This window comes from Uranotaenia lowii, chromosome 1 (assembly GCF_029784155.1).
Source record: "Uranotaenia lowii strain MFRU-FL chromosome 1, ASM2978415v1, whole genome shotgun sequence".
NCBI classification, from domain to species: domain Eukaryota; kingdom Metazoa; phylum Arthropoda; class Insecta; order Diptera; family Culicidae; genus Uranotaenia; species Uranotaenia lowii.
In genome coordinates this window covers 118956398-118975225 of record NC_073691.1, presented here as the reverse complement: position 1 = coordinate 118975225, position 18828 = coordinate 118956398, and the positions used below count along the sequence as shown (strand labels likewise).

At 36.6% G+C, this 18828-nt stretch overlaps 1 protein-coding gene across 1 annotated transcript in view; it reads right to left on the bottom strand.

Annotated features, from left to right (window-relative positions):
- LOC129739372 (uncharacterized) overlaps positions 1-18828 on the bottom strand; it is a 108601-nt gene that overhangs the window by 21060 nt on the left and 68713 nt on the right. The window contains exon 2 of the mRNA XM_055730780.1: positions 2932-3215. Within this exon, the coding sequence (XP_055586755.1) occupies positions 2932-3215 (284 nt within the window). The remainder of the gene's footprint in view (positions 1-2931; positions 3216-18828) is intronic.

Sequence of the window (18828 nt, the reverse complement as noted above, 5' to 3'; positions counted from 1 at the left end):
ATGTGCACGACTCTTTTGCTTGACCTTCACACTTAAATTGGTATCAATAACTGCCTCGAAGAAAATCATTGCACAAAACACTGAACTTTCAATGAAACCCTTTTTTTCTGTCTCGTGGCCCGAAATTTAATAATTAAAACCAATTTTACGTTCCTCACAACTCCCTTGTGCCATTTTTTTTTTCAAATTATATGTAAAATAACGTCAGGAACTTGAAAACAGTGAACAGTGAATATAGACGCCCCTTTCGCCGACCCTTGACACGGAACATGCTACCTGGAGTCAATTGCTCATAGTTTATAACCCTCATCTGAACATTTTCATCTCAATCCGATGCATGATCACGACAATATCGCGAAAACAGTGAGCAACTAACATGGACGGCCTTTTTTACCACGATTCAAAACTTGACTCCTGAAATCAGCTATCTTTTCTGTTAAACTCCCATGTGTCAATTTTCATTACAATTCTATGCTCAATCAAGAGAATATCGTAAAAACAGTGAACAGATAATAACCCCTTTTGCCGACCCCTGAGTCAAGATTTGAAACCTGAAAGCAAAAGAGCGTCCCTCAAAACTCCTATGCGGAAATTTTCATCTCAATCCAATGTAGAATAACGTCAAAATCGCAAAAACATTAAAGTTGGGTATGGACGACTCCTTCAGCCGACTTCTGATCCGCAATTCGAAACTTGAAATCGATTGCTCGTCCCTCAAAACACTCATGTGCTAATTTTCATCACAATATGATCAATAAAAACGCAAATATCGCAAAAACATTAATCAGTGGATATGGACGACTCCTTTGGCCGACCCCTGACCCTCAATTTGATAACTGTAATCGATTGCTCGTCTCTTAAAACACTCATGTGCAAATTTTCATCACAATCCAATGTAAAATAAAGCCAATATCGCAAAAACATTAATCAGTGGATATGGACGACCCCTTTTGCCGACCCCTGACCCTAAATTTGATAACTGTAATGGATTGTTCGTCTCTCAAAACACTCATGTGCAAATTTTCATCACAATACGATCAATAAAAACGCTAATATCGCAAAAACATTAATCAGTGAATATGGACGACCCCTTTGGCTGACCCCTGACCCTAAATTTGATAACTGTAATCGGTTGCTCGTCTCTCAAAACACTCATTTGCAAATTTTCATCACAATCCGACGTAAAATAACGTCAATAACGTGAAAACAATATTTGTCTTGTATGGACGACCCCCTTCAGAAGGGGTCGTCCAAAAATCTAAAAACATTTTTCATCATTCCTGGTCCTAATGAGCATCCATGCCAAATTTCAGATCTCTAGCTCTTAAGGCGGCTGAGTCTATAGAGGACAAACAAACAAACAAACAAACAAACAAACATACAGATAATTGCTTTTTATATATATAGATTATACGGCTAGTAGCATCATCAGCCCAACATAGCACCAGAAACATAAAGTATGAGCGTGTGTGAATTGTTTGTATTCTACAAACAGACCTGGATTATTTTGTTATTACTTTTTTTGATGAATCTACGACTTACCTGACTTCATTGAGTTGAGTTCTCATTATGCCCGTACAGTGGCTGGTTTTCAGTTTTTGGCAAATTTTTTTAAAATTCATTTTTTAACGTTTTCATGTAGTTTTTCAAGTTTCAGCTCGTTTGGAAATAGGCTTTTCAAGTGTCTGAACACGAAACAATAATGTAACCTCCAATTTATAGCTATTTGCTATGGTTAAATAAGCGTTTTCCTTAAGGTGGCTATTATGCCCTTATCTCCCCTATATCTTGACATATATCTCACCAAGATGCATTTTGGCATTCCAAGTTAAGGCTCACTTTCCTATGATTTTAACTCGTAGTTTCGTTTGCCTCGAGACTTCCCAGTGTTAGACCACAAGTGAACTTAGAATCACGACGTTCTTCTCAAATTATATTGGTTTTTCGATTTTTTTTAGAAACATTTTTATTTATCGTTGTTTTATTTCAATACAATATCTTCTGAAATGTATGATACAAACAAGGTTTTCTTCCAAAGTTTCAGGTTAACCACGTCTGAGCACAGCGATGGTCAGCCTCCCAAGTTATACGCTTGTCCAATTAGGAATTATTACGCAACTTTTTACCATGCATACCATAGTTAAACGAAGTTTACGATCCTCCGTCGTCGTCCTTCCCAAATAATCACATGGTAGGTAAGAGACGACGGAGTCCAGTACCTGTCACGATTCAAGGTATCCTTGGATTGTTTCACTCGGACTATAACCGAACGCATAAGTTTCCCAGACGACTGCGTATGACATTGCGTAGCAGCATATGTGTGGCATCGCAGTAAACCGAAAGAGCTAAACTTGTATAAGACTAGGTACAGTAAAGTCGCCTTTACACGATTTTATCATGGTTTGTATAATCGCAAGACGTAACCAAAAACATAATTATCCTTCCATGTGGTTCTACCAACCTAAACTCAAATGTGGCGGGAATTCTTCGTGTAGCGGAAGTTTTACTGTAGCAGGCCTACAGGATCCGAGCGCTGGGAAATAATTTTACCCCAAAAGTAACCCATTTTACTGCGGTGCCGTAAGAAGAAATGTTTTACGAGCCAGATGGACAATTTGAAGCTTCATTCATGCGAAAAATGTCCTCCGTCACCGCAGCACAAAACATATTTACAAATTGCCCCAGGCGAGCGTTTATATTGCGTCCGACGACCATTCTTGCTGTATCCACCGATGGTTTTTTTTCTTTCTGGTTTTGTTCGAGCTTGCCTGACAATGTTTATGGGTTTGCACGTGTTTTTCGGCAATTTCGTTGGAATTATTCTTAGCAATGTTCTTGCGCTTGGGAAAACAAAGCCTTTACTTATACTGTTATTCTTAACTGATTGCGTCTTATTGGACTTTATATGGGCAAAAAAAAAAACAAACTCACCAATCTCGTTTCGATTTCCATGTCAATTGTGGACTTGAGTTTCCGTCGAGCCAGACCGAGAACCGGGGTACATAGGAAGGCATCCGAGCCACGTCGTTCGTTGGCGCTGTAGCCTGCGAGTCGATCCATCTCGGCGATGGCTGGAACCGGGGTCCTGGCGGCGGCATCGTACAGCTCCTGGAGGGTTTCGGACCTCGTTTCGGCAGTGAAAAGGCTGGTTTCGATAGTGTACTTTGTACTGTAGTGATTTTTTATCAGAGCAAACGACACCAGATCACTTTCAGCTGTTGAGGGAGAAAAAAATAAACGGAAAACAATGAGCTAGGTATCTTATGAAATGTTAATTTATGAGATGCAATATTTTTGGCTAAAATTTATTGAAGAAATATAAATTTGGTGAGAAATAATAGCACAATAGCAGGTACGGACACGTCTTGACTAAACGGTTCAAAGCGTAATATTTTTTTAACCCGTTTCACACAATTTTCATCTTTATTTTGTTAATAGTTTATTGATTTCAGCTTGTAGCTCTGTAGCATTGTTTTCTTCTTACAATTAAACTTATAAATTTATTCATGTAGCTATAAGTTTGAAGAAGTCTTCCTAGAATTTGATATAAGGTTTAATTTTACTAGAATTTAATATTAGGTTTAATATTCGTAGAATTTAATATAAGGTACATATCACATAAGTACACACACGACCCTGGAACTGTTCAACAGCCAAGGGACCGCAAACAGTTTTTATAAACTTCTTCGGACATAACCAAATAAAGAAAAAAAAAGAAATTTCCGCAACACAAAACAAACGCTTGTGGATGGATCAGCTCACGCCTACTCTTTATGGGAAAACTAAATATGGTGAATGCCACGATCATGTGTAATAGAGGAAAGTCGGGTAAGACGGACACTCTAAGGTAGAATCGCAATATAAAATCAGATATTGCTATTTTCATCCCAGTTTTCGTGCAGATGGGCAGTTTAGGTTGTTTGCTATCGCATTAACCATTAGAATTAGCAAGTTTCCTTTATCAAGACTGATTTTATAGCTATCTAAAACATGCTTGCAAATAACACTTTTGAAAAATGGACGGGTAAAACGGACACTGCTCAAAAAAAGGTACATTTTGCCGCAAAATTTGCTTTAAAAGAAGATATTTTGTGGGTTAAGTATTTGAAAACATTTTTAAACCAAAAAGGAACCAACTGGTTCGAGTTCAGAAGCGAAACAATGTGGTTTCAGAATTCCGTATTTTATAGTCACTTTCTTAACCAGAGATCCTATTTTTACAGTTTTTATAGCCTGTTTGAGATGGTGAGTGCTTTTCGACCTACAATTGCTCTTGCCAAGGTCTTTTGAAGGTAAAAATCTTCACCCAGGACAATGCAAATATATGGTTGCTACAATCACCCTTATGCTCACCCCCAACACCGACAACTTCTACGAGTTGCAACCACCTGCTTGAGGTTCAAACCTCGGGCAAAACTGGTGAACTTCTGAATTAATACACTAAAACAATAACAGCTGTTAGGGCAAAACTCGTGGGTAACTAGGTTGCCTCTACTAATAAACGAAAACTCCAGAAGAAAAGATAAAGGGAGTCCACGATGAAATTGCCACACTATGAAATTGCTCTAACTTGTTAACCATTGGGTAGAATTTAATGAAAATTTGGGTGGATTTAGGTCGTAGTGCATTGTTTACATCCAGCAAGTTTTAAAGTCCTGTGTGTGATCAAAACTCGCGGAAATGGAGTCGAAAGAACATCCCTTGCGTGATAAAATCTTCTGCATTCATCACGAGAACAAGGATCTCTCGCATCGTTCCATCGCTAAAACGTTGAGAATCGCGAATTCCACGGTGACCACCGATCGGAAGCCCAGAAGTGAAGGAAAAAGTATTCCGTACTACACCAAAAATCACAACCGCGTAAATGGGGGCTTCAACCGAAACCCGAACGCCTCCGTTCGGGATGTGGCTAAGAAGCTGCACCTAAATAAGCCGAAGTTTTATCCAGAATGCCAAAACTAAGACTGGGCTTCGAACGTCCAAGGTACAAAAGGCACCAAATCGCGACGAGAAGCAGAACAAGTCCGCCAAAACCCGTGCCAGGAAGTTGTACCATAACAAGCTGACGAAAGTTGAATGCTGCATCATGGACGACGAAACATATGTATAAGCCGACTTCAAACAGATCCCCGGTAACCTGTTTTTCACGGCCAAAGATAAGTTCAGCGTCCCGGAGCATGTCCGCACTGAGAAGATGTCGAAATTTGCGAATGAATTCCTGGTTTGGCAACCCATCTGCACATGCGGAAAGCGGAGTGCACCTTTCGTGACCCAGGACACGATGAACGGACAAGTAGATGTACATGAAAGAGTGCCTCCAGAAGCGGCTGCTTTTTCTCCTAAAAGTCCACAACGTCCCAAGAATCTTCTGGCCGGATTTGGCCTCATGCCACCACACCAAGGACGTGCTGAAGTGGTATGCGGACAATAAGGCCAATTTCGTGCCGAAAACGTTCAACACTTCGGAGCTCCGTCCCATCGAGAAGTTCTGGGCGATTATGGAGCAGCACCTTCTTAAACGACCTAAGGTATTGAAGACAGTCGAGGAACTGAAGAAAGTATGGGTTTACATGCAAAAAACGGTTGATTCACAGGTTGTGCAGAAACTTATGGCCGTGGTTAAGGCCAAGGTGTGGGCATTTGCGTATGGACTGTAAATAAAATACGAGTAAATTGTTTAATAGTTATTTTTCAATCCCTGAAAACTTGATGGCGATCGGATGAAAACTCGACTTTTGCGAATCAATTTTGTGTGTGGCAGTTTCATCTTGGACCCCCTTTGCGTTGCGGCCTCGCGGTCAACTTCAAAGCGGTCTACCCAGCTATCTCAGAAATTATAAAAAAATAGTCACCCACCATATATTTTCATGTGTCATTGTAAATACCTACTTTTCAATAGAGTGTCCACTGTCCTGCCCAGAAATTCCCGGGAATAAAAAAAAAAATCGGGAATTCCTGAATCCCGGGAATCGCTTAAAACCCGGGGATTCTCGAAGCCAAAAGAAAGTGCCAAATTACTGAAATTTTTCACGATCTAAATTGGAAAAATTGATCAGATTGAGCAATGAAAATGATAGTTCTACCTCGTTCTACCTTGATATATGAAAAAATGTATTTTCGTTCGACAACATAGTGAAAAGTGGAAAACGAAAAATAATCTATTACATCAAGCAATTCCTATAAAGAAACGCTTCGAAAACGCTTCCGTTTCGCAAACTGTTAATAGTAGCAAAATCATCGGCAAAGAAATGACGTATTTTGAAACAAAAGACTAGTTATCTGAAAATTTACGAGATTTGATGAATAACCCTAAGCTAGCTATAAAACTTCTATCGATAGTGAAAAATGTTTCTCAATTACTTCAAATTTTACAGCAAGTTAAAGTGTAACATTTAACTTACCTTGTTTTTGAGTCTGGTTTTTTTTTATTGCTGAATCAATTTCTGAGGCATTAGAAAGTTTGAAATGTTTGCAATACTACTACATGACATTTAAAAAATACCATATAGATAAGGTTTCATATGCAGTAGAGTGTTAAAATCTTCATTTTCCATTTTTTCCGGGATTCCGAGATTTCCTGGGAAAAGGATCGTCAGATTTTCTGATTTCTGGGAACGCTAAAATGGCCGGGAAATGGACACTCTACTTCTCAACTTTAGGAAAGAATATTTCTATTTTACTAAAACCTGTCAGCAAATAAATTTGTGTAACTGTAAAAAATCATCACAAAACCATTCTTCAATCCAATACACAACAATTCTCTTTTTTCTTGGTGCTTCAGTTCCAAAACTACTCTAATTTTAGCGCAATGAATCCGTTCGAATCGTTTAAAAATATATCCCAATTAATTTCTATGTACCCATCAAGACGCAGTTTTGTGATGTAATTTTAACGTCTACTGGAGATAGCGATGAAGATGACGAATGGGATTCTTCTTCTAGCGAAGTAAGTAAGTTGACAGCGAACAGTAGGTACTCGTCAATTGGCAGAGTGCAATCTGCCACAGTTGCCAATAGCATCACAAACTTCTACCACTGCTGCTTTGTACGTGTTATTAGTTTATCTCAGGGACAAATTAACACTCAAGAATTTTAAACGTTTGTTGTGTCTCTTGAGAGACATGGTCATGCTAAGATGAGTAACTTCATGGAAAACCGCTATTATTAGTATTGGTTATGCAACGAGAAGTCGAAAACCCCCTGAGAATCGCCAATTTCTTCCGGGACCGTAAATGACTGCGATATGATCGTGAGAAGCGTAATTTTTGATAGCAACGAATCTGGCGAGTTAAGCGGTTTCAAGTGGGAAATCGAGAAAATGAGCTAAGAGGAGAGCGACGCGTAAAACATGTTTTATGAGAAAGCAGTGTCGCTTCACTCCCAAGTGCCTGGCAGCATCGTGCATATCTACCTACCTCTACTACGACTAACTCTAGTGACACATGATTTATCCCAGCACATTATTTTCTCCTCGAAAAAGGCTAAATTTAGAGGAGGAAGGTAGACGTGCATTTCGGTGCTGGTTGTACCGGGCAAACGAAACGCGGTGAATCAGATAAAACGACGTCCTATCTCAAAGGCAGAATAGCCGTTGTTTTAGTATTTAGTATAAGGGCTATAGACGAGCAAAAGTTATACGACAAATTTATTCAGCCATGCAAGTCACTTTTAGGTGAAGTGTGCTGGACTCGGTATAAAGGTATTGACGTGATGATTTACTGCCGATCTGAATCTGGGAGGAAATCTCTGCGGTAATCTTTAGATCTGGGTGGATTGATGAGGCACCAGAGTGAAATGGAGTAATTTCGCGTCTAAATGGTTGTTTCACATAATTCGTTGGGATCCTTCCCAACGAATGCCGACGTGAGCAGAATGAGCGGTAAAATCAGACTTCCTAAAATGGGTAATCTGCCCTGCAACTGGTTCAAAGAGACTCATCAACTGTATTATTGTTCTTCATTGCCGGCGAGTTTTTTTTCGTGATTTTGGGTGTTCATCCAACAGGAGAGAGAAAGAGTTCAAAACAGGTTTCGGAAAGGGACCGTAATCTGTTCGTACAACTATTTAATAGCGCGGCCTACTGGGACAGTACTTCTGGTCAACCTCCAGCGAGACTGCGATGGTATTTCAAACAATGTCCATCCAAGCAACCACTTAAACAGTAGAATGCCGTTTATTAGTTACAGTACATACACATTGACCACTAGGTATATTGTGAAACTAATCGATTCGCGATTAGGTATTCATGTTGAAGCGATGAAAATTAACAAAATACAGTTGATTGCCTGGTGCTTATTCTTCAATAGTGAACCTGCACCGTATCAAATTACTAAGGTTGAACAGTAGGGACCCACTGACTTGAACCAGCAACAAACACTGTTTGTTGCCTCAGTCTCTTGACAACCATCCGAATGCACACAGATTGCCTTTTACTGTCGGGACAGGATCAGGAAAAACAAAAAACTTGTTATTGAAACTCTCTCGACCGACCAGTCCAGCATAAATATGGGAATGTAAGTTCTTTTTTCTGAAAAAACCTGGTTTGACCTGAGGCAGAAACTATGTCGCAACCTGCGATCTGTTGGAAGTTTTTATCTTTATTTTGCAAGACTACTGAGAGGTTTAAGACAATTCATGAGAATATCTTCAGCATTCTTCAATATTGTCTAGGGATCCCACCTGCAACTGATTCTCGACGTGTGTGGTTTTCTGAATCTTTTAGTTTATTTTACTTACTTTTCTGGAGCATCAGTTTATTTTACTATTGAAAAAAAAAAATGCAACAGTCCCTCATCTATTCATTATCACCGAAAACACCGAACACCTAAAACAACTCTACTCCAATAAAGAACTTCCTTGGAGGTGGAATTATCGGTATAAGATTCTATGCCTGCCCGGCATTAACAAGCTTTCTTATAACTGGCATTGCCCTCCCAGCGCAACCGCATATCATATTTATGTTTGAAAAAAAAAAACTATATAAAACATATCCTATCACAAGACGAAGCAAGATGGCAACACTCAGCCAGCCATGATGTTGTCGAACATAGAACATACTTGATCTCTTAAAAATCTCAGTTCTTCAGTATATTGTAATGATGATTAAGAATTTAAGAACATTTGAATAAATATGCGCTTCGGGTCATATTGGCCCGAACAGCTTTGGAGGGTTAAGTACCAGTCATGTCAATTACGTGTGAACGAGTGCGGCAATAGCCATGACCTATGACAAAGAAAATATGCAGGTACTTGTTCAACTTTGGCTGAAATTATTCATCACGCATTAAAAAAAGGTTTTAAATTCTTGTTTTCTTTTAATCGTCAAAAATTTGTCGTTATAAAAAATGACGCAAAGCTCTGCCAACTATTAATAAATCTCGCGTGAGCTTTCATAACCAAGTATGAAACTTCTTAAGAATTCACAGTAAATTGCTGCAAAAGTTATCAAAAAAAAGTATAAAATTTATATTTTACAAATAGAATATGTTTTCCAGGCTAAAAATATTCTTAATGGAAAGAAATAACGACTAGTTTATGTTAGTTTTTCAATTTTGTATTTAGAAATGTTATTTTTTGAGCGGCTCGCCGAAAATATATCAAATTCAATTTGGCCCGTTGCTGCAAAAGGTTGCTCACCCCTGGTCTAAAGTGTTTTCCACACCATCTCCCCAGCGTTATCAAAGTTATGCTGTGAAGTGTTCGAACGAAGCACTAAAGCTGTGAAAAAAAATACCAATATAGGAACTACTGCTGCCTTCGGAACGAAATTCATCCACTGAGCTGTCTGACTTAGTCGCGGCTTTAAGTTTGTTTATTTATTACAGCGACCAAAGGCTGATAAGAGCTTAGAAATCGAATACAAAACTACAGATTAAAATTCACTTTAAAATTTTCTTTTTGGTACATCCCAGTGAGATTGTCGCTGTGGAAAGTTATTTCTTAGCCCTACTGTATTTTTAAACTTCTCTTGACTTAAAACGTCCAAGATATGAGATTCGAAATAAGCAATATTTCAACCGCTGAAAAATGGTATCCCTACCCACCGTGGTCGTGCGAACAGTTGGGTTTTAGGGGTTTACTCCCCCCAATGAAGGTTTTTTTTTCAATTAAAATTTTCAGATCAAGAAATTAATTTGCTTAAGTAACCGAAAATTTATTGATCCCAAAAGGCTTTCAAAAATAAGTTGGCTCGCCTGTGGAGGAATTTTGTCCTGAACCACTCTAGGACAAAGACATAGCATTTTACGACACTATATGACCTGCACGAATTTATTTTTTTTTCTTGTAAGTTAAGAACTTCAGTTCAAAGTGCCTTTTATATTGAAAATCAAATCTTGCAACACAAAAACCCTACCTTAAGACTGGTTTTTTAAAGAAGTGTAACTAAATAAGTTTATAGTTTTAAACCAAATACTTTAACTTCAAAACTCATGCATCGAATACAAATTTTACACATCAACAAGTTATAAACCACGAGACAGGTGTTCAATACTTACGATAGTCAATACAATTAGCATAATAAAAATCTGAAACCTAGTACTTAATTATATTTTTTTTTATTATTGAAAAATCGTTTATGCGAATATGAAATATTCTTCAAGAAACCAATTTCAGACTCAATTGAATTTTTTTTTCTTCACAATTAAAAGGGGTTTTTAAAAAGTTTTCAACCAAATTGAATTTTAGATATCTTTTAAAGCAAACATCAAATCGTTTTGCAGGATTTAACAAATTTGTTGAATGAAATAAAACCTGGTTTTTTAAACTTTCTTCAGTAATGTCATTAATACTGGAAACTATATTTTTAAACTGTATAATTTAACTTTTTTAGAAAACTTAAAATTATTTCCATAAACATATTATTCCTCAATTGAATGAAGTAAAATAAACAAATTAAGGATCAGTTTTTCTTTCATTTCATGTAGATTTGCTAGTTCATCAGTTGTCAATGATTGATTTAACTATTAACTCAACTCAACTTCATTTTAAAACTCATTAATATCATATCACAAAACCGGACGTGACAAAAAAAAATCTGACAAAAGATAAGAGTTCGGAGCGCCAATCATCAACCAAAATTTTTTGAAACAAAGGTGCTCTTTCCTTGAGTAAAGGGCAAATACGAAGTTATTGCGACACCGAAAATGTCATGCCAATTTTCTTATGATGTTAAGAATCAAACCAAAATTTCAGAGTAGTTTTATACATACATTAACTTCAAAAATCAAAAGAAAAATTAGTCGATGGAGCCTTGAGTGTAAAATTGAACGCATTTTCGCTCGATGTCCTCCATCAAAGTTTTTACAGTGTCATCCGGTACCAGTTTTTGAGTTTTTTTTTCCATTTTTTTAACACGTTCTTCTCGTCTTTCAATGTCTTCTTGCTCTTCCGAAGTTGCCGCTATATTATTGCCCAGTACTACTTTTCCGGGCACAGTTCCGGAGGGTTTGACAGGTTCATGTCCTGTACAACTCCAGGACAATTTAAGAATAGTGACATGATGCCAAATCTGGCCAAAATAGCGTAGCTTCGTCGTGCTGCTGCAAGAACGGAAAAGGAACTCAGATTTGTAGATCTCGCCATTTACTGTGCTCTTTGTCACGAAAGACTCTCTCCTCAGTCTGCAAGAGCAGATGGCCTGCCTGGCCTGGAGGCGAACTTCGACATTTTCTTCTTCTTAAATTTGTCGTCCACATCGAGCTTGCTCTTGCCGGTGAAAAACTCCAACCCCGGAATTTGCTTAAAATCGGCTTTTGTATACGTTTCGTCGTCCATCACGCAGTCATATTTTGCCATCATCTTATCGTAAATAGAGCTTCCGTACCCGAGTTTTAGCCATCGATTGTTGTCGCTCATTGCGGTTTGGGAAGTTCTCTACCTTGTATGTATGTAGTCCAGCTCTCTTCTTTGCATTCTGAACGTAGCTCTTCTACATGCCGATCTTTTTAGACAAATCAAGGCTTGAGACGTTGGGATTTGCTTTAATCATCCGCTTCACCTTTCCCTCCGTCTTTTTGTTCTCCGGTCCCGGTTTTCTTCCAGCTCCTCTGCCGTGGTTCAACGTCAACTGCTCCTGTAACCGCTTCAACACTCTGTAGACGGTTGAATGGTGAATGTTCAATATTTTTCTCAACTGCCGGTGCGACAGATCAGAAAATTCCAGGTGTTTGTAAAGAATTTGTTTTTTCGACTTGCGTTGGTTTACCTCCATTTTCGTTGAATCGAAACTTAGAGTTTGACAGCATGTAAACAATACACATCAATGAGAAAATGTGCAAAATTTGCTTGATTTTTACCCAATAGTAAAAAAGTTATGCCCTGTTGAATGTGACGCAATAGTTTCGTGTTCGCTCTTTAATCAATAAAATTCTTGAAATAATTTTTCAAAGTGTCAAAACGTTTTTTCGAAAATTTCCTTCAAAATCGTTGAAAAACTTATCTTTTTAATTTTCACATTTGTTTTTTTTATTTGCCAAGTTTTTATTGCCAAACTTTTGATTTTTTTTTTTGTATTTTTTTTTATAAGTCTTTGATTTTCAATCCTGAATTTTTTTTCAATATAATGCAAACTATATTGTATTATTATTAATAACAAACATCATTGACTGAAATGCCATTCCAAATCAACACGAATCCTGAATTTTTTGTCTTTAAAAATAAGCTTCTATAAAATCTAAATTATTGACAAGAAATACATAGTTATCTTTTAATTTTCACATTTGTTTTAAATTTCAAATAAATTAACTAGATTTAAAGAACTTGTTTTTTGCCGAGTTTTTATTGTCAAACTTTTGATTTTTTTTGTAATATTTTTTATAAGTTTGTCTTTTTTTTTATCCTGAATTTTTTGTCTTGAAAAATAAGCTGCCATTAAATCTAGATATTTGACAAGAAATAAAAAACCTAATATTCCGAAAGATGGTGACAAAATATTCAGAGCTTTGAACTTTAAACTATAAAACTCGCGCTCAACAATTAAAAATATTTCACTGTTATTTTATTATTTTACATACCGTAAACTGGGGGAACTTTGATCACTTTTTTCATTCATTTTTGAATATTTTGGAAGGGGTTGCTTTTTCGTAATTCCTAAAAGCTTTAAAACCCTTATTGTGGTGAGGAGTATTAAACATGATCATTGATTGCAGTAAATTCAAATGACATTGGTGGTTATAATAAAATGTTTCTTACAAAACCAGATATCGAGTTTCGGGGTAATTTTGATCACTACGGTTTTTACGTATATCAACATCTTCAAATTTATTGTTTTGATACCATTCAGCACAGAAGGGTCAAAACATCGATAACAGTAATTTTTTGTTTGAACTCATTTGAATTTTTCAACGTTTTCTTTCAAAAACCAAGAGAATCGAAATGGACAATGTTGCTGCATACATTTAGGGGCAAAATTTATAAACATTTACCAATATTTTTTGGTTTCAAAAACTAATAAAATTTTACCTTCATGAAATTCCCAAGTCCTCGTACTGTTCCCATGTTTTTTTATCTTCAAACTTAACCATTTGTTAGGGGCTTTAAGCCAATTTTTTCTATACGTTTTTTTTCATGGAAAATGACCGTTTGTTTAATGTCAAAAAATTATCATCAATTTACCATAAAAATAACACTTAAACTTAACTTAAACCTAGAAAAAAGTTGAACTTTCACATTAAACCAGCCACTTGCTCCTAAATGCTTAAATTTGATCAGGAGAGATGTTTGTTTGTGAGCCTTCAAAAAACCAGATATTTTAAGATTTCAAATTTATATTTAAAGTAATATAAAAAATCTCCTAATAAAAACTAAATTAAGCTTATTTGTAACTTAATTTACAGGCTTTCAAACGTAGTTAACAGTTTTCAGATATTTTAACTTAGTTAATGATGATTTTCTGCAAAAATGTCATGTTGATCAAAGTTACCCGCTGATCAAAGTTCCCCCAGTTTACGGTAATCTTTTTTGAATTGATCATTCTTTTTAAAAATTATTCTATGAAACGTAAGAAAAAATGGCTCGAAGTTACAGCAAAAAATCTGAATTTTAAAGCGCATTGTTAAGTAAATTAGTATATGCTCCGTGTTTCAATATTTATAATTCCTTATTTTTATTTCTATCAGTTCCTTACTGAAGAATCACCTTTTCCAACCTGTACGTTGTTAGGCTTTCAATGATGAATTGAACATATTGTTTTATAATCCCTTTAATTTAAAATAAAAAAAAAGAAATTTGAATTTAAATAATCAATAATTTTAATTATTATCATTTTGCTGAAAAATTATAATTCACGGTTAATTTGTAACATGGCCTGAATTAATTTTAAAATTGGGATTTGATTTCTATTTGAATCTGGTATTTTATTTTATATATTATATTAATGTGCACTGATTCTTATGTCCGAAACTTCAAACTCTTTATTTCCGGCGTTTCTCAAATATAAATTACAAATTTGTAAACTAGACTGATTAAAATTTATTTTCAAGCAAATTTCCAGTTCATAATAAGGATTATCATTTTAATTGATTTAGGTATTAATGACTTAATGGAAATCGCATTGATTTAAAACATTGATTCAGATTGACTTTGAATTGTGTCAGTAAAACTTATCATCGATTTATATATTATTTCTAGCTATTTATTATTTTTAGCAAAATTTCAATTTTGAACCCACCGACCCCCTCCCCCCCATCAATAGGTCCTGCGTACGGGCCTGTTATCTACGTAGTTCCATGGAATACATATTACCTACCTTTCAATTTTATGATATTTTGGAACCATTCGCTTTCAACATAACTTCTTTCTGTTTAATAAAGTAAGTATACAATTGAATTCAATTGGCGGTTCCGTATGATGTACCGAAGTAAATATCCGAGCGATTAAAAAAAATACTATGTCGTTTAACGACATCCTGAGGGCGTTTCTGCTAAGTGAAGCTTCCACTTCACCAAGGTTGAGCCAGCTATTAATTGCGACTTTGAACCGTAGCCGGTAATTAAGTTTACGCCGCATCGAAACTATAAACTTACTTTAATGCCACCTTGAACGTGGCAAAATACGATAAACAGTGATTGCTAGATTTTTTCAAATGGACTTTTACACTGGAATGTGATTGATGTACATATTTCAGTTTTAGTTGTAATGAAAAGTTTTTTATAAGCATCAGCAAAGTAATAGCAGTGTTTTAAATTTTCATTGATCAAATCAAAAAATGCTGAAAATATTCTGGCAACCTTAGATTAGATGGCATTTCTTAACGCTCATACTGAATGATAGGATAATTTGGGATAATTCACGTAATATTTCGGCCCATCTCAGTCCCGCACGATTATATTTATTTGGTATTTTATCGGTTACAATTCGCATTGATAAATGAAACATACAAAATGTATTATGATTTAGTAAGTGATTCGAGCAAAACATGATTGTGTAGAGTCATCTACCTAAATTCATTTAAAAAAAATATAAGGTTCAAATATTCTGTAACCGAAAGTGGGCAATCTATATGCAACGTGATCGCATTCGATTTCGAAACCATATTGGTCGGGCGGCGAGGCGAGAGTTCTTCTCAGGCCAGGAAAACGCTTTTAACCAGATATTGTTTTAAATTTTTAATGAACTACGCTCCACCGACACAACAACAAAAGACAATAAAAAAGTTCAAGAAATTGAAACTTTCAAATCGGAAAACTTGTATTTCGTGTGCGGCAAACATAATTTCATCAAAAATACAAAAACTTTCCACTTGATTTCGGTTTTCACTGATTGCTTGGCTGAGGTAAGTTTTTGTTTTGCAAAATTGAATCGTGATTGCCGTGAAGGGACGAACGGTAAGGAGGGATCTCAGGTTTATTTTTTTACAGGGACATTTTCCTACGTTGATAAATTATTCATCTCCGCTTATATGGCAGGAATGCGTGTGAATCAGGTTGGGAAAAGAATGTTTTTCTCCTTCAGCAATTCCAGCAGGTTAGAAGCAAATATTGTTTTATCTTTGCCGATTGCCCGGTTTTCATCGTTCAAACTTCTACTTTGCTTCTCACCTCGTTCGTCCGTCCCGTCTCGTTGCTGTCTTCGTTATCGTTTTCACACATTATATCTTTACCTTGGGATTTCACTGTCAATTCCCATCAACACCGGTGAACTGGTCCAGGATTGGTTTTGGTTGGCCGTTCCTTACGGTTTCGTATTTCCTTTTTTTGTTAGCTCTTCGGAGAGCACCAGTCAAAGTGTGACGGTTCTTGATAACTTTCCTGAATTTCATTTCCATTTGGCACGATGAGCCTCCCTGAAGGTGAAAATGGCGCAAATCGAGGCGAGTTGATTTTCTTCCGTCCGTCAACTTACAAAGGAGAGGTGCGGCATGGAACGACCTACGCCATTCCTTCCAGCCACATAACAGAGCAGAACAGAACGAAGGTGGATCAATGTTCGCGGGATTATCCGTGAAAAATAAAAATGAAGCTGAGGCAGAATTACAGAAAAATGGCTACGTTGGCGGTTTTGTTTGTGGCGTGATTTTTGTTATTCACTCTTCTCCAGTCAAATACTTGTCTGAATGGGCCTCGGAATGATGAATTAAACTACCGTGATGCCAATCGTTTGGAAAATGAAAACTTTATTTGAAACGACCAAGTGTCCTATTGAAACTGAGCATTTTGGAAAAAGATCCATGAACCATCTCGCGTTTTTTTCAGATCACTCAATTCATGTCAATTTTGATAGTACTGATCAATAAACTGATCCAGAGAAAGCCATTACTTTTGGCCAATAATATACGAAGTAACGGTCCTCGACAAAGTTGTGCAACAAAAAAATTTTCTTTGAAGATTTTATAAAATGGCAATTACCATCAAGCAACCAATTACCGCCCAGATACCATCTACCGCCCAAATCCATCATTTAGAAAACGGTTGCGCTGGAAGGCCAATGCCAGTTAATATTCAGAGAGCTTGTTAATGCCAACCCCGTAAGAATCTTATACCGATAATTCCACCATTTTTTTTATTTTTTTTATTTTTTTTTATTGATGGTCCCACAGGCTCATTTGGGTGCTTCCTCCACCCCTAACGCATCTTTAGGAGTGGAAGGGACAGTTTATCCTAAGGATAGTATGTATGTTTACTTATTTTATCTATTTTGTACGACTTATTCGTCCTACTCCCCCGTATGTCCATCGCCGTACAGTTTTCTATCTGATGCTTCGTCAGAACTTCATCACTATTATATGATCCTTTTAAGGATTAGTCTTTTTTATATGGTCTGTTTTATATGATTTAATGTCAACCTCTTAAAAATATACAAGTTTGAACTTTCTTTGATGTTCCGTGGTAGGCTCCTTTCTGGCTCAACACTGCATGGCATCCACTATGTTGTGACTTTTTCCGAAACTGAATTGTTTGTCGAAGAGCCAGCCTTCAACCGCGGTGTACCTCTGGATCTGGAAACCTATTGATGTTCATACACAATTTCGAAGCGCAAAGATAAACTGCAGGCGTCGATTAGATCGACCAGCAACGATGATGTTTTTGGGAATCATATGTCCATGTCCAGTTTTTTGGTTGTTCCAATTTTCTCAATCAAAAGAACCGGGCATCGACAGAGCACATGCCAAATTTAAGAACAAACGAAAAAATGATAAAATATCGGATATCTTGATGACTGCGCTTTAAAGTTGACGACTAGATTATTATGTGAGAATCAAAACAAATAATTTCTAATGTTAATTCTTTTCAAAACCCAAATTAAAAGGTTCAAAATGTTTAATACATGTCAAAATTTCAAATGTGTGAATGAAATTAGTATCCTTGCAGGCAACACTGCCTCAGAATCAGAGTGGAGTAAACTGCAGAACCCATCACACGTTTCGAAGATTGCACAACCCACCAAGCCGGGCCAGGAAAATCTTTCGCCATCGAGCGCCAAAGCGAGCAAGCAAAACATGACGGCTCGGCTCAAGTGCTTTAGCCTTTTCAATTTCATTTAACCAGCCACCGCGCGGGTTTGTGTGTGTCTTGTCAGATTTTGCGAAAAGATTGCAACTCAAGATAATCGTTCGTTTTGTGTGCTTTGGTTGGTAAGAGTGCATTATAATTTGTTGTTTTGCTTTGGTACGGTTTATGAAGAGGTTTAACCACGTTTTACTGTACACGGAAAATAATAAAAAAGTAAAATTTACCGAGACAGTAAGGTGAACGGTCGTGAAATCCAAAAAGGTAACTTTTACTTCTCCGAGATGAAACTCACCTCGTAGCAAGGTGAAGTTTACCTGAATTGAGCTGAATAAAAAGGTACAGTTATGTTGCAGTTTTTTATCTTTCATTCCGTTGCCTAAGTTGCAAAGTGGAAAAAATAACATCTTCTCGGTTAATTTTACCTTTTTTACTGACTAGGCGAAACGACATTTTTCTCCCACAGAAGGTGACATTGAATTTTGATTCACATTCAAGAATAATATATAGCCTTATAATCCCACCATGTTGTTGTTGATATTTTGATTCTCGAATGAAGATCTGCAACTATTAAGATTAACTCGATTACACAAGTTTTTTGGACAGTTTTTATTGGTCTGTGTGTTGATTCTGATCAAAATTCATAGCTCATTGCCCTTCAAGGTTGGAGTGACACATAGAACGTACATGCTAAAAAAAAAATCTTTAGAAAACTATGTAGAATTGTCATATTCATATACATGTATTTCACTACATGATATACCGAAATAATTCACAGCTTTAGCTGGGTTTTCGCATTTATTAAACGGTTATTGGATTCAGAGAAACCATCCAGCTATGTTCTATTAACATTCCCACAGTCCCACGCAGTTCAGCAGTTTATA